We start from the raw sequence: 24987 nt of genomic DNA, 5'->3' as shown, positions 1-24987 counted from the left end.
ACAACCCAATCCAAAAATGGGCAGAAGACCTAAATAAGCAATTCTCTAATGAAGACATATGAGTGGCCAATAGGCACATGAAAAAATGCTCAATATTACTAATTATCAGAGAAGTGCAAATCAAAACTATAATGAGGTATCACCTCACACCAGTCAAAATGGCCATCATTCAAAAGTCCATGGACAATAAATGCTGGATGGGCTGTGGAGAAAAGGGAACCCTCCTGCACTGCTGGTGGGAATGTAGTTTGGTGCAGTCATTATGGAAAACAGTATGGAGATTCCTCAAAAGATTAAAAATAGACTTACATTATGATCCAGCAATCCCATTTCTGGGTATATATTCAGAGGGAATGGTAATTCAAAAAGATACATGCACCCCAATGTTCATAGCAGCACTATATGCAATAGCCAAGACATGTAAACAACCTAAATATCCATCAACAGATGACTGAATAAAGAAGCTGTGGTATATTTATACAATGGAATACTACTCAGCCATAAAAAAGAATAAAATAATGCTGTTTGCAACAACATAGATGGACCTAGAGATCATCATTCCAAATGAAGTAAGCCAGAAAGAGAAAGAAAAATACCATATGATATCACTCATATGTGGAATCTAAAAAAAAAAGGACACTATGACCTCATCTGCAAAACAGAAACAGACTTGCAGACTTAGTAAACACTCCTATGGTTACTCGGGAAAAGGAGTTTGAGATTTATAAATGTTAGCCACTATATGTAAAAATAGATTTAAAAAGTTTCTGCTATATAGCACAGGGAACTATGTTCAGTATCTTGTAATAACCTTTAATGAAAAAAATATGAAAATGAATATATGTATGTATATGCATGACTGGGACGTTGTGCTGTACACCAGAAATTGACACATTGTAATTGATAGTACTTCAATAAAAAAACAACAAAACAAATAAACCTAGGCTATTTTAACTCAGCATTGTTAATGAGATTTATTATTATTAGTTATTAATAATAATAATTACTACTACTACTACTAGTATTACATGACTCCATAGTAGCATCTTCTAATGAAAACTCTTAAATCCTTAACCTGTTTGTCTATCAACCGGACTTTCCCTTTCGCCAAAGGCACAGGCTCTAAGTATCCTGGGAAAGTGATGCTTTTGTACCTAAGCAACCTCTATCTGCAAAACCGATGAGTAATTTGCAATCAGCATTATTCATTATTCACTTTAATAATCAGGGACTCATATTTTAGATCGTTTTCCCTAACAAACGTCCACTTGCACCTTCCAGGGGACTTGCGTACCCCAGAGGCTTTCTGGAACGCAGACGCCCCCGCGTCTTTGCAGACTCGGCCCCGGAGCGTTCTTCCCCGCGAAACTACACTTCCCAGTGTTCTGTTCGTCCGCGCGAACTTTCCCAGCTCCGGGTGGCATCGCGGGAAAGCTAAGGATATTCTGCAGGGCAGTGTGGGTGGAGGAAGTAAAGGGCGGACAATCGAGGCCCCCCCGCGCTCACACACCCCGAAATGGCTCGGAGGCAGGACGAGCAGAGAGGGGGCACGCCTTTGATGGCGGAAGGCAAGTCGGACGCAGAGGTTAAGCTCATTCTGTACCACTGGACGCATTCCTTCAGCTCTCAAAAGGTAAAGGCCTCGGCCCGGCAGGCGGCGCAGATCAGGTTTCAGCACCGGGACAGCTCCCTCTGGGTGTCGCCCGGGTGAGCCAGCGCACCTAGAAACCGGCCTCCACGCCCTAAACCCGGGGGGCGCTCCCTTGTGGGGCAGGGATGCGCCTTGTGCAGGAGAAGGGAGAACCAGGCTGAGCTGGCAAGGCATGAGTCAGGCACTGCCACTCATGAAATGCGACAGAACTCCCCATCACTTTTGGCATTTGGGCTGGAGGCCTTGTCTCGGGGCCTTGGAGAGGGAGGCAGGGAGGGAAGGGCCTTCCTGCAGCCTCATAATCTACAGTTCCTTCTTTTGCTCTGGGTCGCATTCGCTCTCTTCCACAGGCCTGGCGTATCTGTTTCAAGGCCTTGTCAGGAGAAGACACATAAATAAGGTTTAGGACACAAAGAAAGTAGTAGTGATGGAGAGGGTGACTGTGGAATGAAAATAGCCAGAATCATTTTCATTACTTATTTTATTATCTTTTCTAACGTATAGGAGCAAGATCCTAGAATACGTTTCACTTGTCAATACCAGGTATAGGAATAGTTAAAAAGAATGTTGAAAATATTAATAACTCAGGGTAGCACAAAATAAACTGCTTAGTGGTATCCAGGGATGCCATTCAATTAAAAGCCTGCACATGTTGTGGTAACCAGTGTGAACTCTTCCAGGTGCGCTTGGTAATTGCTGAAAAGGCATTGAAGTGCGAGGAACATGATGTAAGTCTGCCCCTGAGTGAGCACAATGAGCCTTGGTTTATGCGTTTGAACTCAACTGGAGAAGTGCCTGTCCTTATCCACGGGGAAAACATTATTTGTGAGGCCACTCAGATCATTGATTATCTTGAACAGACTTTCCTGGATGGTAATGTTAAGGCTATTTGTGATTTCTTGGATTTACTTTCAACACAAATATATGTATTTCCTCCCCCACCTTCCTTCCCTCCTTCCCTTCCTTCCTTCCTTTTTCCTCCCTTACTCCCTTCCTTCCTTCCTTCTTTTTGGTTTCATGATGATGGTTTAGTGCCAAAAACCTTTTCCATTTCCATAAGCACACAAATATAAAATGGAAAAAATAGCATAAATTTTGTATAAGCCAGTATAACTCTATTTAAAAGATTTAATGTAAACTAACGATTTTAATGTTGGAACCTCCCTTTTAAATTCACTTGCAATAAACCCTGCAGGTGTATGGCTTGTGGGGGTGATCTATTAGCCTTGAAGTCAAATTCATAATGTTGATTCTAAAGGTATAATGTGAAGATCAGTTTCATCTAGTCTACCAAATGGTTCCACCTTAAAAAACAGTAGGAGGGAAAAAGAGGAATAAATTCTAGGCAAGGGAGATTAAAATGTTGATACACTCAGAGATCTTTGCCCTTGGTTACTTCTATATTGTTTGAATTTTATATCCTTTGTGAGGAATTAAATTTGTACAATGCTTTTAAGTAATAACTATTTATTGACAGCCTGTTTTATGTCAGGTATTTTATAATTTGTTTTAGGCCACCTTCAAAAAATCCAACCTGAGATAGCATGGTAGACTAGTTATTCCCATTTTTGTACATGAGGAAAGAGAAACCGAGGGGTTGCCTAAGGTAAATGTTGCAGTTTTATGGCAGAATGGGGCTGCAGTGCAAGCCTTTCAAATCGAAACCTTCATGTAACACAGACTGTCTCCCACAGTCATTGCTGCTTATACATTGTCTCACTTTTTCCTAACAACAAGCCTTTGAGATGAGCTGCAGCTTCAATAATTGCCCAAGATTACACAGCTGATCACTGGCAGAATTGAGAGCAGAACAGAGGCTCCTAGCTTTCAGCTATGTGCTGCTCTGAAAAAGAGGCTGCATGAGATCCAGTTACTCTTCATCTGCCACCAGTTATGTTGATGTTAACTGGGCAGGATAAAGCCAGAATGTGACCCCCAATTATTGGAAGCTGAGAAAGGAAATTATGAGGTTCCTTCCCAGAAAATTCTGAGACTTATAAGGAAAATAGGTATAAGACCTAAATAGTGGGATGGGGGTGGTGGTGGTTTACTCCAGTGAACTGGATTAGCAGTTGGCTACCCTTGTTCTTGATCCAAGTGTTTAGTTCCCTAGGATTCTTACCGGAGGTGGCCATTGATCTAAACCAAAGAGTTTAATGAACTGCTTTTCCATCCGTCATTACTTGCAATTCCTGATAAGTCTAAATTCTGGGGACTGTACAGAAAATGGTGGCTAATTGACTTAAGACAATTTTTCTCAATCTTGAGCTTTTGGAAATGGACAAGTCTGCTATATAATAATTTGTATTTCTTGGGAGAATTGATTATAATACTGTGAATAAGACAAAGTAATTGCATAAGAATTCTACTTTAAGTAATCAAAACTTTAAAAAGATACAGTAAGTGGGAAATCATATTTAAATGTTTTGTTAGCATCTCTTGAACTACTACTGCTACCACCATTCTCCTCCTCCTCCTCTTCCTTGCTTTGTTCCTTCTCCAAGATATTCAATAATATAAAATGTTACTTTACAATGTAACAATCATCATAATAATGTTAATGATTATTAGGCTTTATTACATTTTTCTTTAAGCTTCTTTTGCTTTGACTATATACTACACAAAACTGAAATGCATTCTGAGTTGTGTTCAAGGCGAATACTAAGTTCTTATTACTATTTATTGAATCAGAGGAGAAGGCACTGTGGGCTAAACATTAAGATAAAAATAGGGAAACTAAGGACTTTAATTCTAGTTGTACCAATAGAATAAGTAAACAATCAAGAATCTGAGCTCTGAGTCTGAAGCTGTTGCACATCCTTGGTAACGTGACTTTTTGTTTGTCTTCTTGGACTAGGTGATAGCGTTTAATCAGTTGCAGAGATAAAGCAAGTTCAGTCAACTCTTATTTCACTCTTCCTGTTTCCCAAGGAGAGTAATCATTCAGTCAGAAAGAGTTAAGAGATTAAGAGAACTAAAACCCATAGTAGATATGAAGACAGCAAGAAAACAATTATATAAATGAAGGTTAGTCTAGTCTCCAGACAAAGTTTCCCTCAAATGTAAGCATTATCAAAATAATTATTATGATAATTTATATTTATCATTAAGAACTCATGGAGATTAGGAAAAGAGCCAGACAAGAAATCGACAAATGTTATCCCAATTGTCAGAGAAGGGGAAAGGTGAATTCTACTAATCCTTGCTACTTAATCTGTATTCTAGTGATCAGCAGCATTAGGAGTTTGTCAGCACTACAGGCTCCTAAACTCTCCTGCAGATCTCTTGAATCAGAATCTGCATTTTAACAAGATTCCCAAGCAAATCATATATGTATTAAAGTTTGAGAATCACTACTACAAATTACTGTGCGTTAAGTATTTGCTTAAACTTTCAGCATTTATAAAATACTGTTTTTCATAAGTGTGGCAGAGTTGTAGAATGAATTGTTAAAAATTAAAAAAAAATATTTTGAGTATCTCAATTAAAAGGAACTGGCCTAAATTTTACATTACTGGAGAATGTCTGTAACACTTAAAAAATGAGCATTACGTGCTGGGCAGGGTTCTAGGTATTGTGTATCTTGGTTTAATGAGAGCATTTGAGATTATTTCATATAATACTGCGGTGGAGTGAAGGAACAAATGCGGCTACATGAGAGTAATGCATATTTTCCAATGAATAAATAACATATTGAAGAATATTCATGAATTAATTTCTTATGCCAGGTTGCTTGTTTAGCCATGGACTCTCATTTACTTATCCAATGATAATTTTATGACACTTTAATTATTTCAATTACTTGTAGACCACAGTAAGCGCAGTGAGGTTAGAGACAGTATCTGTCTCATTACCAACTGTATTCCCAATGCCTCATATGTGAATGTTCTCTAACAGGAGTTAATAAATACTTTTGAATGATTAAGATGAATGAGTTATTGAAATAGATGTCTGCCTGGACAGGGATCTCTACTGGCATTCCTTTAGGCTTCTATTTTCTGACTTGAGCCTAACAATTCTATAAATGATTTGAATAAAGACAGTAGAAATACTATTACACTTGTGGATGTCAAGCTGTGATAGATAAAGTGATGACTAGCTTATGAAATGCTTCTTATGGAGCAATAAAATGGAAAAAAAACATGATTAAATTTAACAAAGCTAAAAGTAATATATGACTTTTGCATTAATGAAGGCTGGGAGACCTGGCTTGTTAGTAAGTTACCAACAAAAGCCAATAATGAAATAAAAAACGAGTGTGATCTCAAGTTGCTTCAAAAGTATAGGTTCTATCTAGAATATGACAAACTGTGACCTGCTACATTTGAAATGTTTGGAACATGCAGCATTTTGTCCAATAATGGATGGAACTTTCAGGAAAGTTGACAAATTAGAATGATAATAAATGAATGGATTTATGAGGTGTATAGTGGCCCATGGTTATAGTAAGAGGCTTTCAGTGTATCCATTCATCTAAAGACCAGAGTGCAGTCAACTGGCATCTCTTTTGCTGTTATTTGCTATCCTTTATTAGCCTATTGACTAGGGATTGTACTAAAAATGATGCTTGCTGACCTGTACTTCTTTCTCAAACTTTCTGTTTGATCAGGATTTACATATTTACATCTTTATGCTTTTGGGATATCACAATCTCTTTTAGTGAACTTTAATTTGGCCGCTAGATAATAAAAAAATGAGAATGAAATAACTATAAAATATTAGAATACATACTATTTATTACTGCCAGTTAACTCAGTGATGACCTAGAATCAAGGATGTCATATGGCGAATGTTGAACTTTGGTAATTTAAAACGTTCTGTAACAGTTCTCTGAAGCTCATGTCCCATGTCTTATATCTATATATATTATTTTAAGTATTCTTAGGAAATAGAATGTCGTTTGGAAATAATCCAAGTTATCTGGTATGATATTAATGTACCATGTATAAGTCTGATTATGAAATATAAAGTTATTTTATAGATACAATTTTATCAATATATATAGAAAATCAACTCAGATTTTAAAAAGAACATTAATTCTAAAATTACTGTTATGTTAAAATATATACAGTTATTTATATAAGGAATTTCTGATTATTGTTAAGGTCGTAGAATAAATAATTTTGTGTCTATTAATAAAAGGCATTCATATATATTTGAATAACATTACATGCTTTTTAGTATATCTTCTGAAATTGCAGATTAGCACAAAGATTGTAACTGAGTGCAGAGAAAATATGGTATATGGTAAGGAAAAGAAAATGAGTCTTTAAGACTCATGATTGTGCCAATAAAAGTGGTTTTAAAAAGTAACTTTCAAAAAAACTTTCTGTGATTTGTTAAATTTTAGTGGAAGGAGGGGGTGTTAAAATGCAGAAGTCCTGATTCTATAGGATATGTATACAATAATTGAAACAAACTGTCTGATAAAGGAGTTTTTGCCCCCCAATTATAAATGTTTCTGTAAAAGTCTTAAATATAGTACCGACTCAATAAAAAGTAGTTAAACATTTAAGGTATAAAATTTATTGAATATAATGCTATAAATTTGCTGTCTCAGAAAATTCTGGATGCATATGCTAAACATATAATTTGACACCATGTGTTTTTTCTCATCTGCATTTAGATATGTTCTTTCTGGTTCTAAAGTTATGCCACCCTTGAATTGTAGTCAGTTTGTAACCATATCTTTTGCTTTAGGTAACTTAATTGCTTATCATTATTATTATATTTTAATAGCCTGGTGTATGACTAGTTGAAAGGTACAATTTTGTTCAGCTTCATGCTACATATTATCTTCTATTCCAAAGTCATCACTGAGTGATCTAAGTAAAATAAAAAATCAGCAAAGGGCTAGAGATAGGACTGAAGTCTAATCTGTTATCATTGAGCTAATAAGGGAGACCTGAAAATTACTTAGATAGAACTATGGGGAGTCTTTCTTGAAAACAAGGCATAATAATGTCTCCTTTATCTGCCATCACTGGGGAGTGTAAGCAGTCAGTTTAGGAAAATAATAAAATTCTCATCTTTTCATTTTTTCCTCTTGGGGACATGGAATGTGATTTTTTTTTAAATTGCTCAGGGCCACTGTTATTCTACCCAGCAATACAGGGATTTGAGAATATATGGAGCTACTTGTCCTCATTAAATGGTTGCAGAATGCTTTTATTGTTCCTTTCTGACTTAAAAATTTTTTTCTTTTGTTTTCTCTGGATGTTCTTTATCATATTTTTCTGCTTTATGTCTGTTTCTAATTTGCTGCCTCAGTTTAGGTGCAACACATGACCTGCCTTTGTCCCTACTCAGTTCCTCAATGAAATCAGGTCTTATGCCAATGTATTCATTTATTCTTGTTTATTCTTCCAGCTTAGTCACTAGTCCTGGCTTCCACTCCTGTAACCCTGCTCCCCAGTGCTGGGAACGCCTCTCACTGCCTGCTTCTTAAAAGTCCTCTGATTCCTTGTCCTGCCCCCGTAAGCCTCCTAGTGCTTTCCCACCCCTGACCGAGGTAGAACACCGAGAAAAGGTTTTCTATCTTCAATATCATAACAAAAATGCTTTATGGAAGGATTAGAAAATAAGATGAGCATGAGAGGGAAGATATTCTGTATAATTCAAAGGAAATCCCCAATTGTCTTTGGAAAAGCTCTCTCTCTAGAGGCAGGGGACAGTGTTGTGCACTGCTGTCAGGAGGATGCTGGCAGCATTTGGATGTGTGACCCTGGACAGGGTGTCCTTGAAAGGGGAGAGTCAGCTTGGAAAAGAAGATGGGTCCAGTGGGTACATTAAGCTCTGTCTGACAAAGTGTTTTAGGAGACAGTTATATAGTAATGATGCCTTGAGTAGAAGAAGATTCTTTTCATGCATTTAAACATTTGGATTCAGACTTGGCCAGATGGACCTTCCCCAGGAAGCAATTAGACGTTGTTTTTCCCACTCTCATTTACTTTTCCAGGAAGGAAGTGGTGTGGTCTTCTGAAGGCAAGCCCCAGGCCTGGCACCAGAAAGCAGCCTGAGCCAGTAACCATAAATTTAACCACTTGGGAAGCATTTTAAAATGCTGTATCATTGATGGTTGTTAACCTGTGGTTCTTGGACCTCCAGAGCAGCAGTTCTTAAACTTTTTGGTTTCAGGGCCCCTTTCTCTTAAAAATTAATGAGGACATTTGAGAGCTTTTGTTTATGTGGGCTACCTATCAATATTTATCAAATGAGAAATTAAAACTGAGAAAAGTTGAAAACAGAAGAATAGTCAAGCCCGCATTCCGTTAACTGTCAGAGTGATGGAGTTATCGTGTGTCGCGTAGCCTCCGGAAAATACCAGCGGACACTCGAGAGAATGAGAGTGAAAAAGCAATTAACATCTTGGGATGAGTATAAAAGTAGCTTTGGCTTGTGGACTCCCTGAGAGTGTCTTTGAGAAGCCCTGGGATTCTCAGACCATACTTTGAGAACTGTTGCCCGTCATGGTCTGTGAATAGAGTTCAGGAGATTTGATATCTTAGAGGGGAAAAATTACATCCTTATTTTCACTGATTTCCAATAGAAATCTATCATTTCCTTTCATTTTGGATGTAGCCATAATCCACCACCATCTCAGCGGTGCCTGTGACTTTGCTCATGTGTTCATGTGATGGTGATGTGTTCACAGCATACCAAGGTATTGCAGGTATCTTAAAATATCACTTACGGCCATCACTACTTTGAATTTATGCTCGCTATTAGATCTGCTTCTAGATCTTGTTAATGTATTAATAAAAGGCACCCATCTTAGTATTTTATAGTTTAAAATTACTTTGACAACATATTTTTAATATAATAAATTTTCCTTTGCAAACTTATGTCTTGTATTTTACACATTTAAGGACATTATACTGAGAAGAGGCCAGTGGCACACCAAAGGTTAAGAATTCTTTAGAATATCTGGGACCTTAGAATGCCTCCAGTCTGTTATCCTCATGGAAATGCCTACCATGCATTGGTTGGGATCCTGGTAATATTCTGAGATCCTGGAAGTTCAGCAAGGAGGTGTGCTCTACTTGGCAGACCCACTGTTGATGGGCAGTGTGTAGCTGACATTTCATTCTTGGTTATTCTAATGCAGGTCTCAGAAATTGGACTCCCCAGCAGGGAATTAGATATTTGCCCTCTGGTTTGAGGAGTAATCCATCTTCTTTTTAATTAGAGAGTCAAAAATAGCCCATTGGCTTAAAAAGCTTGTTGGTCTGGCATTAGGAGATTTTGCCTGGAATTCTCTGCAACCAGCTTTGAATTGTCAATGCTTATGAGTGAGCGTGGGATGCTTAAAAGGATTCCAAATTAAATAAATAACCCAAGCTAAATGAATAAATTAATAAGCAGACATAAATGAATCAAGTTAAGGCTGTTCTTTTCACCTGTTGGATCAGTAAGTTCGTTGGCATTTCTCAGGGGCAGTTTGGGAGTCAGAAGTGGGAATTGATTCTGTAGGAACCTTTGGATCACCTAGTTTATCTTTATTCTTCTTGGATGGTCTCTGAAATACGAACCCTTTGAAGATGTTAGGATGATGTAATAAAACAGAGCACTGCATTAGGACTTAATGACTTTGGTCCTTGTTCTGCCTCTAATTAGCTGTGGGATCTTGGGAGAATGTCTCAATGTCCTCATTCACTGCTGCAGAGCTCAAATATTCTCTAATAACTAGCACTTTGAGACTATATTCACTAATTCACGCATTAATTGGAATTTACCAAATACCTACGATGAGCCAAACATTGTATCAGGCACTTGGGATTCAACAAAGAACAGTACATGGCCCCTGCCCTTAACAAGTCTATAGTCTAGAGTTTAACCAGCAAATGAGGATTATGCAGAACTCACTTTCCACAGATAAAATGTTAGGAATTCCTGGTGAATTCCATGAAGACGGTCAGTGCACATTCAGGCTCACTCTTGGCATTAATTGGAACCTGGGAAGGAGAGGTCCCTGCTCATCTTCCCATAATGAATGTTCATTCACTTAACCAACCTTTACCAAGGGCCCAACGTGTATGAGACACTACGCTAGACCCTGGATCGTAGTTTCCTTGCCCCGAAGAGGTTCGTGGGGCAAAAAGATACAAATAGCTAATTAAAGCGATAAGGGCTATAATGAAGTATGTACAGAGTATTTTGCATGTACATAAGAAGGCACCCTTGACCTGGTCAGATGTCAGTAGTTGTAGGAGGCTGGGGAGGGTTCCACAGAGGAGTTGGCATAAGTAACAACCTTGAGGCTGAGTAGTGATTTGCAGAGTGGAAAAGTGTGATCGTGGTTTGGCATCTGGTCTAGTACATCAGTCCACTTCAGATTTTCAGAATCTGGGCTGGGGAGAGAGCATCCTTTACATGCCTTCGTATAATATTGAAAATGTTAGTGATGAGGGTTAGGGTTTTTGTTTTTTTACCTCTGGATATACTATCTCATTGGTAACTTTTTCCTCTAATGTTTGTGTGTGTGTTTTAGAAAAAACACCCAGGTTAATGCCTGATAAAGGAAGCATGTATTACCCACGGGTACAACATTATCGAGAACTACTTGACTCCTTGCCAATGGATGCCTACACACACGGCTGCATCCTACATCCTGAGCTAACTGTGGACTCCATGATCCCAGCTTATGCAACAACAAGGATTCGCAGTATGTAAAGATCTTAAAGACCTAGAATGCTGTTTAGAGTTTCTTTGAATTTATTTTTGAGACCTAGCACATCTCATGAAGACTTGGGACAGGGTTGCTGAGTTTGCTTCATGGACATGCATGTTATACATCGATCCGTGCACCAGTCAGACTAATCTGTGTTTCAGCTGTTCAGCTGGACATCTGTTGTCTACAGGACCTGAATTTTCCAGCTCTTGGCCTTGAAGGCCAAGCTTAGATAAAGCTCAGAAGAGTGGCCTGTAGAAAAGCAAAGAACGTAACATGTTCTCATGGACAGATGGACTAGGAGTTAGGAAAGCTGGGGTGTTCTGGGAGTCACGGACAACTAGGTTCACATTTCTGGTCCTTAGTTTTCATTTCATTGTGTGAGGGAGCGGGACTACAGGCTGTCTCACCCTTACTCCACCTCTAAACTCAGTGACTGGAGATTCACTAAGGTTGAGTTGTGATCGCCAACTGTCCTGTCCTCCTGTCCCGCGGACAGAGAAGGGTCAGTGCAAGGGATGAGGAGCCAGAGGCGGTGTGCACTGTGGCCCAGGAGGCTGGGAAGGAAGGGAGGTACCTGTGGTCAGACCCTGTGGGTGTTTGACCGAACACTCACACCCAGCTCTCCTAATCCCACAAAGTGCGTCCTTTCTGTCTCACCAAGCCTCACCTGTGTGGTTCTCTGACTTAGGCTGTTTACCTCGTTTCTGATACTCCCCTCCCCTCCCCTCGCCTCCTCCTTCCCGTCGCTGCTCCTCTCCCCTCTGCTTTCCTCCCCGCTCTTCCAGCTTCTCACCTTCCTCTTGCTCCTCCACCTTCTCCCCGTCCATACTCATTATATGACTTGACACAAGTATTCTGACTATACTTCTATCACCTAGAGTAAACATTTCTTTAAATAAGGCTTTTCCCTCCCCTTCACGTAAAAGTTCATTACAGAAAGCATGAAAGGTACTGGAAGGTAGAATGACTGCTCTGCGCTGAGCATTTCCGACGTGCTGGGCTGGGCTTTGCCCTAAATGCTTCCCATTTCGTCCTCCGCCCGTGCGCAGATACTCTGATGGCTGCATTTTAAAACTGAGCTCACAGAGAAAAAAATGTGACAGTGAATATATACATGTTCATGTTTAACTGAAAAATTGTGCTCTACACTGGAATTTGACACATTGTAAAATGATTATAAATCAATAAAAATGTTTAAAAAAGAAACTGAGGACACTGAGGCGCAGAGAGGGCAAGTCTGAGGCAGACGCAGGGTGTGGCCTGCAGGGCTCAGACTGTCACCATCCAGTTTCCCTGCTTTTCCTTGTTTCTTGTGTGGAAGGGAGGAAGTAATTTTCTAATTCAAAAATTATTTTATTATCAGGCCAAATCGGTAACACAGAGTCGGAACTGAAAAAACTTGCTGAAGAAAACCCAGATTTACAAGAAGCGTATATTGCAAAGCAGAAGCGACTTAAAGTAAGTAAACTGGGCTATCCTCCACTGACATCTGCTGTTTGTATTAAATGCGCTACTTTTTGTAAAGTGTCACTGTTTCTTAGAACATCTTCTATTAAATATTGCAAGTCACCAGTACTCATGTGACCTTTGGCTTATGCTCTGCTTTTAGAAAGAATTTTTCTTTATTAGATTTGCTATTCAGGCCAAACGACAGTTGTTTAAAAAGCAGGTATCGCTCAGGCTTGTTGTCAAGGAAAGTTATAAAATGTAAAAGCAAGTTAATAAAATATTCTAGGAACCTGTCATTTCAGGTATTTTGCCCCTTTAATGCAGCTAGACCTCTGTCTGTGACTTTTTTTAATACCAGTAAGGTAACTGGTGAGTTTGCCTTTTTAATATATACTCTCTTGGCTCTTCTCAATTTTTTTCCTTTTTACCTTTTAACCATCTTCATCCATTTTTCCACCTCCTCACCTCCTGCCTCTGGTCCATTCTCTGCACCTATGAGCTTGGGCATTTGTTTTTGGATTCCATGTATAAGAGAGATTATGCAGTATTTGTCTTTCTCTGTCTGACATTTCACTTAGCATAATGCCCTCAAGGTCTATTCATGTTGTCACAAAAGGCAAAATTTCACTCTTTTTTATAGTTTAATAATATTCCACTCTCTCTCTATGTACATCACAATTTCTTGATTGATTCATCTGTTAATGGACACAAGCTGTTTCCATGTCTTGGCTGTCATGAATAATGCCCCAATGAACATGGGAATGCAGGGATCTTCTTGAGTTTGTGTTTTTGTTTTCTCTGGATAAACACCCAGAAGTAGAATTGCTGGATTGTATGGCAGTTCTGTTTTTAGTTTTCTGAGGACCCTCCATACTGTTTTGCCAAGTGGCTACACCAGTTTACATTCCCACCAACAGAACACAAGGGTGCCCTTTTCTCTACATCCTTGTCAACACTTGTGATTTCTTATCTTTGTGATAATAGCCATTCTAACAGGGGCAACATATCTTATTGTGGTTTTAATTTTCTTTTTCCTGGTGATTGACAGCACTGAGCATCCTTTCATGTACCTGTTGGCCGTTGTGTGTCTTCTTTGGAAAAATGTCTGTTCAGATCTTCTGCTCGTATTTTAATTGGATTGCTTGTTTTGCTATTGAGTTGTGTGAAATTCTTTATATATTTTAGCTATCAGGCCCTTATCAGATATATGATTTGCAAATATTTTCTCCCACTTAGTAGGCTGCCTTTTCATTTTGTTGATGGTTTCCTTTGCTGTGAAGAAGCTTATTAGTTTAATGTCGTCCCTCCTGCGTATTTTTGCTTTTGTTACTTTTGCTTTTGGTTTCAGATTTAAAAAATCATCGCCAAGACTAATGTCAGCGAGCTTCCCACCTATGCTTTCTTTTAGGAGTTTATGGTTTCAGGTTTTACATTCAAGTCTTGAATCCATATAGAGTTTGTCTGTTTTGTCTGCCTTCTGAAGAGCAAGGCTTTGCCTTATCAGCGAAAGTCAGCCTTTTCTCTCTGCTGATTCTTTCCTGGTGTTCCAGCAACATGTGTAAGCTTCTCCCACATTAAAAATGTAGCAAACGTCAACAGTCCACCGCCCCTCTACGCCCCATCTCCCTTTACCTCGAGTTAGCTAAATGAGCTTCTCAAAAGAAACATCTGCACACCCACGGGCGTTACTTTCTCCTTGTCCTTTAACACTGCATTCAGCTTTCTTTCTCATTCCTGACCCTTCAGTTATTCACTCACTCACTGAAGGCTGCTGAAAGCCCATTCCTGATCTGGGTGTGACAGGAGTCTCTCCGTGCCCCTCACACTCTGCCCTCTCTGGTCATCCGGTCCCACTGAGTTGCCGTGAGCAGTGGGTCTGGCCCCTGGGATGTTTCCACAGCCACGGCATTTCCCCTCTGCTTTGCTTCTGCTTTCACAAAGAAATTCTGTTACTTCTCATTGCCTGGAATAAACAGGCTTCAGCTCTGTAAGACCTTGTATCTGCTTTCCTTCACATCGATTGTTTTTACAGGCATGAATAACTTATTTAGTTATTTTTGTTGATTAGTCAAAGCTCCTTGACCATGACAATGTCAAATATTTGAAGAAGATTCTTGATGAATTGGAGAAAGTCTTGGATCAGGTTGAAACTGAGCTGCAGAGGAGAAATGAAGAAACTCCAGGTAGGTTCTCATTTGTATTCTCTTTCTCTTCTCCTGGACACCAGGAGTATTTATGGGAATTCTCTTCGATTTCACCGAAAACATTCTGTAATCTGTTTTTAATTGTTAGTACTCATGGGCAGTTTAAATTATGATAGCCACAATAACCTTGAATTCAGCAAAAGCCAGGTGCCTACTTGTAACTGAATCTGCATCTGTGTAAAATGTGACTCGTGAAGGATTTTTCTGCACAATTTAAGTTACGGTTGAGCGATTCCTACCCAGCCTGTTCCACAGGTTTTAATTATAGTAGTTAGTTTGGTTGAATAACCTGAGTAATTTCTTGAACGCTCCGTCTAGTTTTTCCCTTAGGCAGGGAGAGAACGTCCAGTCCGCAGTGCAGTGCAGAGGGAGCCAGCCTGGGTCTGCACAGGCTCACTGCTGAGCACCCACTGTCGTGCCCGTGAACCTGGCCTCATGGTGAAGCCACTGCCCAGCTGCACACACACGGACCATTCGCACTCTTCTCACTGACAGCAAAGTTGACCATGTCACTTGAAACTTGCTTCACCATAGGGACTCTCTTCCGTTTTAAACAAGTAACTAAAAGCAGCAACCACTGAGTGACACCGCGGGCCCAGCTTTAGGGATTTTCCTACAGCACACCTGCCGTTTTCTGAACCCAGAAGGAAATATCTGTTAACTCCTTTGGCTTGGAGGCTCCCAACTCCTTGAAATGATAGACGTCTTGAGCTCAAGTGGTCAAGTGGCCCCAGCTTCACCTAGGGACTTAGGTACCGACAGACGTCAAGCAAGTCTCCCTTAGCCTGGGATATGTTTGCAAGGGTTTTTTTTGTTTTTTGTTTGTTTGTTTGTTTGTTTTGTTTTTAAAGCATAAAACTACTCACTGAGTGTGACTGCCAAGAAAATGTAGCGCGGCCTTTGTCTCTTGCTACACTCACACCTGCCCTCAAGACCGAGACAAAAGATGCCAACTAGGGTGTGTATGGCGCTTGCTCCTAACCCTCCATGTCCCTTTCTCTGATTAGAAGAGGGCCGCCAGCCGTGGCTCTGCGGAGATTCCTTCACCTTGGCGGATGTCTCGCTGGCTGTCACGCTGCATCGACTGAAGTTCCTGGGGTTTGCGAGGAGAAACTGGGGAAATGGAAAGCGACCGAACTTGGAAACCTACTATGAGCGTGTCTTGAAGAGAAAAACATTTAACAAGGTTTTAGGACATGTCAACAATATATTAATCTCCGCGGTGCTGCCAACTGCATTCCGGGTGGCCAAGAAGAGGGCTCCCAAAGTTCTTGGCACCACCCTTGTGGTTGGTTTGCTTGCAGGAATGGGATATTTTGCATTTATGCTTTTCAGAAAGAGACTTGGCAGCATGATGTTAGCGCTTAGACCCAGACCAAATTACTTCTAGGCTTGTGGGGAACTAAGGGTGGCAACTCACCCAACCATTCAGCTAGACCCTTCTCCACTCTGCCAGGCCCGGTGAAGGATGACCCTGGGCAACTAGTAAAAAGCATAACTTACTTTACTCTTTGGCTACTTTATGTGGGGAGAGGAGGGCATGAAGATGTTTTTGTGGGCTGGTAACTTTGAGATTACTCATCTGCAAACCTGAATTAATTCATCCTTAACACATGGATGAGGTCAAGATACGTGTGAATGCTGGCAGGTAGAGGAGAACAGAACTTTAACTCAAAATGCCAGTTCAAGTTCTGGATTCTTTTTTGGGAGAAGGTTATTATTATGAGCAGATAGTAATAATAACCTGTGATTGCCCAGAGCCCTTCATCTGAGACTACCTGGATGTGTTGAGTGCTGAGTAGTTAGCAGTATTGTCTCCTGGCATTCAGAAATCATCTCTGTTACACAACACGGGGTCCCGACAGCAGCAAGGCACCGCGGTGCACCGCGGTGCTTCGTACTTCCACTGTTAGCTCCAGGCAGAAATAAGGTGGGGCAGAGGGACAAAGGCGGGGGACCAAAGGGAGAATTAAGTCTTTATAATGATGGGCAATAGAATGCAGCCTCCAGGTGCCGCCAGGACCACTTGTGGCCGCCTGTCCCCTTAGTAAACATCACCTTTGACTGCTTGTGGCCACAGCCCTCGCATTCTCCTGTAATTGAGGACCTTCGGGAAAGAGAACTAGGGAGTTACTGTGGGGAGTGGGCTAGAGAAAACCCCAGGCTTTGTACTTAGCATTAATGTTATGGTTATTGTTATTAACACTAACGTCAAGGTCATTGACCTTAGTGTTAATATTAGATGCATGGAAATCACAGTCAATAATTTAATAAGATTAACTGCTTATGTACTTTGGCATGAGATGCCCACTGGATCACGCCTGACTGCGTATTTACATGAAAGTCTTACGTGATATTAAAACAGTTCCTTTCTTTTTCTCATGGTTCCCCAGTTTGAAGGTCCTGTGAGATACCACTCCTGTGGACTGTCGTGGACAGTCACGGGGGTTCTTGGCCACTGCAGCCCTTCTGTGCACATGAGTGGTCTTTAGGTGAATGTCTGAGGTCATCACTAGTGTGGCACATGGCTGGGCAGTGGGTGTTTTGATGACCTGGGAGTATTAAATAGGCTCATTTGCATTTGGCGAGGCTGGTGTATTAACACAAGACTGTTGTCTAGGCCTCACATCTGTTTACTGTCATCCGCAAAGCCTTACAGGGTTACAGGGGAAGAGAAAGCCTAGTCTTAGTCCTTGGCAGTGAGTTTAGGGGAGATGAAGGAAGTCGGCAGATAGTGATGTCCACCTATGTTCATTCACCTTTGTCTGAGCACTCCGGGGGGCTGCCCCTGTCCATCTGGAGCCGACAGCCAGTGTGTCCCGTGAACAACCATGACACTGCATGATACAGTTTGTGTTCAGCAAGAATCATTCCTGGTGACAGGAGGGTAGAGTTTTTGTGGAGTTGGCTGGAAAAGTCTTGGGAGCAGTTTTAGGTCTCTGACGGGAAGTACGTATAGGGAACAATGAGCTAAGGTTCCAGTGAACAGCAAATGCTTGCTTGGAGTGCCTCTGATGGGCTCTGCAAAATGGCCAAAGAATGTCCCAACCTTTTCGTGAATAGGGAACAGTCATACCTGCTAAACAGTGATTTTTTTTGATGGTAAAATAATTCTATAATTCACGAATCAGTTGTTTTAGAAAATCTCGATGAACTGGATATTCCTTGTTTATAAAAAATTAATAACATTTCCAGTGTAAACTCAATCCAACAATAATTAACAGGCTGGCAGCTTTTATAGTGTTTTTGTTTGGCACCCCAGTGCATTGCTGTATGGTGTACAGTGTCTGAATTTGTTGCTGGGACGTTCCAATCCATGTATTCATAAAAGAGCCACAAAACTGATTATTCAGTATTTCAGAGTGTTTCAGAGTTCCTTCTATCACCCTGTTATAATCAAGAACTCAGACACGAAGAAATCAAAATTGGATTTTTATAAAAATCTACAAAGGATATTTACCTATGTAAGGGCTGTTGATTAAGAATAAAAGTTTGAAGACCAGTGCTGGATTTTCCTTAAATTTATATTATTACTAAATTAAAAGAAAATCTACTATAAGTGTTTGTGATTTGCAGATACAGTTTCATTGGAAATAAGCTTCTGTCCATATTAAAGGTGATGCATGGTGGCAATTTCACTTATTTCAGGGGTGCCCGTGAGCTTGTACTTTTGAGATGTTTGTTTAGGGGCTTAATGACCACAAGATGTCGCTGTTCACCCAGTAGTCTGAGATGGGGCTTACTGTAGGTTCAGCAAGCCTTCTGCAATGTTTCAAGGGAAGATAAACATTGATGACCTTAGTTTCTGAAATGAGGGCATCTTCATCAGATTGTTCATCTGTAAAAGAGCTTGAGGCACATGTAGTATTGATTTCTGATGCTTGGAAGGGATAACTGTACCACACAATGTCAAGCTAAAGAGCTGAACATAATACACTGTTAGCAAGAGAGGTACTTCTTTTGTATTTTCTTTTTCACTATCATTGGTGGACTGGCAAGTGTGCTCCTCAGTTTCCAAAGTTTGTATAAATATCACGATTAGAAAAATGCCTGAGGGACTACATTTATGTTGGCTATTTATGTCTTATCACAAATACTATTTTACTGTTATCGCTATTCTATATGCCTTTTGGATCCAATTTTCCTAATCACAGATAGTAACAAATTGCTTGCTCGAGTTTTAGTAATTATTGATTTTGACACCGGAGTTGTAGCTATTTTGGTGTTGTTGAATGTCATAGAGAGATAAAGATACTATTCTGCCTGTAAGATCAATAAAATTAATTGGAAAATAAATATGTGCCCTGAAAGTACTCATTTTGTAATCTTGTTTGAGAAATCAGATGTATTTTTTTCATTTAACATCAAAGCATAATGTTGTAATTGGAGTAAAATAAGAAGTTAGGTATTCAAAATACTTAGCTCTAGGATATCATATTTTCCTTGTAACGTAAAAATTACTGACTTATGATTTACTGAAATACATATAATTTTATGGTTAAAATGAATGGTAGCTTAAAGAAGAGCATACTGATTCTGATCATTAAAGGAGTTCTTTCGCAGGCAGCCACCTAACAGATATACAGCATGAAAATGATAAACACTTTTTTTTGGAAATATTTTTGTTTCATGTTTATTGGGCTTCAAATATTATTCTTTTTATGATACTTATGTATATTTTTGATAGAGCTGATTCTCTTCTTTTATTGGGTCATGGATTATGAATATTCAAATTCCCAACCACATTTCTAGCCTTGGTGAACTTAGCCATAATTCTAATCATCAAATAGAAATTGAATACTACTTTTGTTTTACATTGAACAAAGCCAGTTAAATAAGAACCAAATTGACCTCATTTCCCCTGAGTTTGCAAACAATAGGCAACAAGTTTGAATACCATGGAAAGTCACGTGCACATACAACTCTGTAGTCTGCTCAGAAAAGAGAAAAGCACCATGGTAAGGACAGAAACGTCAAATTAATACAATGAATAAGTTAGTATTTAGACATCACCTTCATATTGTTTATGACTAATATTTGGCCCACTTATATTGTTATTCTCTACTTAGTCATGCTAGAATATCATGATTTTCTAATTTTCCAGAACTCCCGTGTTTTACTAGGTAGAGTAGTAGATTCCAAACCGAGTCAAGGGGTGTAATTTCTAGAGTAGGGATAATAGTTTTATTTTAATTATGTACTTACATTATGAAAATGAAGAGAGGGAGAGAGAAGGAGAACTCACTTTCTGGGTTAGAAAGGCAGTGCATCGATGAAAACAATACTCTGTATTACTTGTGCTTGAGTTGAGCCCAAGATTTTGTCTGAGGAGGAACACTGACATGTGGGTCAGGAGGCAGCGGGGTGGGGCAGGCTGTGAGGTACAGGCCGACACCACTACATGGAGTTGGAGACAACTCATGCTTATGATGGGCCTTAATCTACACTTTCTTTTTTTTTTTTTGGTGGTGGTGGGGGACATAATTCAGTTTGTTTGTTTGTTTGTTTATTTATTTATTTATAGAGGAGGTACTGGGGATTGAACCCAGGACCTCGTGTGTGCTAATAAGCAAGTGCTCTACCACTTAGCTATAACTTATACCCCACCCCACCTTAATATACTCTCTGATTCAAGTCAGGTGGTGTATCTCATCCACAGTACCTTGTCATAAAACTCCTTTGAGAAGGTTAGAATTTTTTTTTTGTCTTAAGCCTTTATTCTTTATTTATATATTGGCTACTTAATTACAATGTGCTGTCATTTAACTCCCTTACTAGGAGAAACCAAGAGTATGTGTGAAAATGTAAAGATGTTAATGAAATGTAATTCAAAGGGTCAGGTAATTTTTCAGGCATATGGCCAGTACGTATAACTTTTTGTATCATCAGATTAAGCTATCTTTTGAATTTAAGAATCTGATATTCAACAAAGTCACACATACACATCATCAGATACATATCATACTAAAAATGTAATATGATATACTTTCAGAGGTTCTATATTTATTAAGTTTAATACTCAAAAGAAAGGAAAGGTTTGCATTAAGAAAATTACATGAACTAGAAATTACTAGCACTAAAAGCAAGGGTGGCTATGTTGTAAAAATGGCCATAAATTCTCATTTCTCCACTCATTTCCTTGAGATACGGTGTTACAAATCTTCCCTTCAAGAGAGAGCTTCTTAGAGCATGACCATAGTAAGCTCACTGGAGAGGAACTTGCCAGAAATGTTTGACATTAAGTAGTGATGAATGTCATTGGAGGTCCATTCCAGGCAGAATGGAGGGCCTCCTGAACACCTACCTCGCCAACCCCACCCCTCCCCCCGGCAGAACCAGGCTCTGGTGCAAGTCCTACGTTAGACCAGGGGCTTTCAATCTTGGCATTATTGATACTGTGGGTCAGATCATTCTTGCTATGTAGTGCTGTTTCATGTGCTGTAGGATGTTGTGGGCATCCCTGACCTCTACCCATTAAATGCCAGTAACTCCCCTTTGCTCCCCTGTTGTGACAACCAAAAGTGTCTTAAGATATTGCCGAATGTCACCTGGGGAGAAAACCATCTCCAGTCAAAGATCATTGCTCTACACTCACCCCAACATAGCCTAAAACTAAGCCTGGACAAGATCTGCAGGGGAGACAGATTTTGGAGGTTGGGTCCTGCCAAGTTAGAGGTGCCTAGGAGAGATCTTTGGTTTCCACATGTCCTCTATAATAAAGCATAAAACCAAACCTACCCAGTATAAAGGATATAGCCAGTAAATGAACTGCCTTCTAGAATAAGAATCAATGTCCTTTAGAGGGAAGGAAACAGAATCCAGAGACTATAATGCATCACTAACAATGTCCAGTGCACAGTAAAATAATTATATCAAACATGCAAAGAAACAGGGAAATAGGGCCTATAGTCAGACAAAAAAGCAATAGTAAACAGAAACAGAATGTGATATGACTCAAATGTTGGATTTACCAAGGATTTTAAAGCAAGTAAAGGACGATGGATGTTAAGAGAATTAAAAGAAAAGGTAGTCTGATTGAGTCAACAGATAAGGAATCACAGCAGAGAAATCAAAACCAAAAAAAGAACCAAATGGAAAACCTAAAATAGAAAAGTATTGTAACTGAGGTGAAAAATTCATTGGATAGGCTTCACAGCAGATGGGAGATGATAAAGGAAAGATAAAGGAACAGAACTTCAGGAACCCATGGATAATATCAACTGGTCTGATACATGTGTTATAGGAGTCCCAGAAAGAGAAGAAAGTGAGGATGAGGCAGGAAAAATATATAATTAAATAATACCAAATTTCCATCTCTTTGGAAATGTAATCATCAAGAAAGACAGGGCTTGGAAAACAGTATGGAGATTCCTCAAAAAACTGAAAATAGACTTACCATATGATCCAGGAATCCCACTCCTGGGCATATACCCAGAGGGAACTCTAATTTGAAAAGATACATGCACCCAGTGCTCATAGCAGCACTATATATAATAGCCAAGACATGGAAGCAACCTAAATGTCCATTGACAGATGACTGCATAAAGAAGTTGTGGTATATTTATACAATGGAATACTACTCAGCCATCAAAATGATAAAATAATGCCATTTGCAGAAACATGGATGGACCTAGAGATCGTCGTTCTCAGTGAAGTAAGCCAGCTAGAGAAAGAAAAATACCATATTATATCATTTAAATGTGGAATCTAAGAAAAAAAAAGAAGACACTAATGAACTTATCTACAAAACAGAAACAGCCTCACAGACATAGTAAACAATCTTGTGGTTCCTGGAGGAAAGTGGGCGGGAAGGGAAAAATTTGGGAGTTTGAGGTTTGCAAAGATTAACTACTATATATAAAAATAGATAAAACCCAAATTTCTTCTGTATAGCACAGCAAAGCATATACAATATTTTGTTATATAAAGAATATGCAAGCAAATATGTGTATGTATATGTAGACTGGGACATTATGCTGTACACCAGAAATTCACACTGTAACTGACTATACTTTAGTTAAAAAAAAAGTTGAAAAAGAAAGAAAGACAGAGCTTTTATGTCCCAGCCAGTCTTTATAGGAGGGTAGGAGCCTAACTTCGATAAGCACCAATTAACCAACACAGATGACCTAATCCCATTAACCAGACTTCCTCCATCTTCCTCTAGTACTTTTCCACTCACTCATTCCAGGGCTTAAAAACTCTCCTGGCTTCTGTTTCAGCGAAGTTGAGTTCTTCCCTATGGAGATGGTCTCTATTGCAATAGTCTTGAATAAAGTCTTTCTAGCTTGTTTAACTCAGTCCAGTAAAATTTTCTTTGACAAATGACAGAAAGGAGATAGCGATTGCTTGGGGATTGGGGAAGGTATGAGAGAGGAAGATTACAAAGGGGCTTGAGAAAACATCACATGGGGGTGATGGATATTTTTTGCATGTGTGTGTGGGTGGTGATGACTTCATAAGTGTATTCATATGTCAAAAATTATCAATTGTTTATTTATATTAATTATACCCCAATAAAGCTGTAAAAATTGCATATAACATCTGATCCAATAATTTGACTTTCAAGACTCCATTTTATTAAAACAATTGCATATGAATACAGAGACATATGAATAAGAATGTGTATGGTAGCAGAATCTGGAACAAAAAAACTGGAAGCTATTTTGTTTATCAATAAGAAAACTAATAAATAAATTATGGTACATCCATTAATACTATGTAGCTATTAAAAGAGTAAGTGAAACGATCATATCAAGAGCAAACTGGAGATTAATTTGTGTCTATTACCATGTGTGATTCCATATATGCACAGCAATATGTAAGCACACATGAAAAAATTTAACACTAGAGCTCTTAATGGTGGTTGAATCTGGAGAGGTAATTTGGAATTGTGAAGGGGTATGTGAAGGAGAGGACTTGAAATTTTTACTTTATTTTCTATATGTTATATCACTAGCTTGCTTATTTTTGAGAGCAATTATTCTGTGCTTTCTCCTTCATGTCCTCTAATATTGGCTACCATGCTGGCGTGTACATTAAGGACTAAAAGCTTGGTCCTTTTCTACATTTTTCAAAATGGTGGATTCATTACCTAGTATTCTCCAACAGTGACCAGTGAGGGATTTGGGGGTAATATTATGCAGGTATTTAAACATATTACATATGTTTCAATCCATTGCCCGTATTATCTTACTGATGCTCATATTATTCTGTCTTTGGCCACTATAAGCCTATTCAAGTTGGCTTCTGAGTTCTTATGTTCATAACATAATTTGATAGCTTCCTTGATTTCTGGTGTGATAAAGTGCTTCAAGTACATGTTTTACATTTCCTGCCCCAGATTTGGAATCAGCTATTTTTTTTTTTCAAAGAACCCTGATTCCAGTTAGTGGGAAATTGATGTAAGGGTTGGTTATTGCTATTGGGATAATATATATTTTTTTCTAGATCATTTCAGTGGATAGAACTTAGTATGATCTAAAAGCATGAAACCCTAATAGGACCTACTCTCTAGCTAACACCTTGAGTACTTTAAAAAGAGTATAGAAAATACTGTCACTGGTCTTCGGTGAGTTTACAGTTTATTTGGAGTTTCCTGATTATGCCTAAGAATAAAAAAAATGTTGAGTAATAGGCTTTGAATTAGTCCTGAGTCTGTCATCCTTTTTCTATAGCTGAATACTGCTTTCTGAGTTCTCTTTATCAGTGCTGGTTCAGATGATTGTACTAAGTAAATGATTGGGACCTTAAAATAATTCATTGAGAAGAATAATTAATGAGGAGAAAACAGCAGGTTGGAGTTTTTGTGTCATCAATAATCTAGATAAAATTGTAACAAATATTTGCTATTTAGAATTTCTTTTTCCTTCTGTGTATGTGTCTGCTTGGGAGTTTGAATGAACCAAATGGAGGATATTTGGATTATTAATTCTGTTTACCTTTTATTTCAATTACTCTCTGGAATCTCTTCTTTCCAGCAATTCTAAGCTGTTCACCCCCAATATTGA

General features: G+C 39.0%; 1 protein-coding gene across 1 annotated transcript; it reads left to right on the top strand.

Moving 5' to 3' along the window:
- The first annotated feature begins 1516 nt into the window (after positions 1-1516).
- GDAP1 (ganglioside induced differentiation associated protein 1) lies at positions 1517-16388 on the top strand. Its single transcript, XM_006202401.4, has 6 exons — positions 1517-1633; positions 2332-2524; positions 11142-11315; positions 12688-12782; positions 14842-14956; positions 15985-16388. Exons 1-6 carry the CDS (start codon positions 1517-1519, stop codon positions 16365-16367), a joined length of 1077 nt encoding a protein of 358 aa, XP_006202463.1. The 3' UTR covers positions 16368-16388.
- The last annotated feature ends 8599 nt before the right edge of the window (positions 16389-24987 follow it).

The sequence above is a fragment of the Vicugna pacos genome, chromosome 29, assembly GCF_048564905.1.
Source record: "Vicugna pacos chromosome 29, VicPac4, whole genome shotgun sequence".
NCBI lineage: Eukaryota > Metazoa > Chordata > Mammalia > Artiodactyla > Camelidae > Vicugna > Vicugna pacos.
This window is presented reverse-complemented; position numbering and strand designations above follow the sequence as displayed.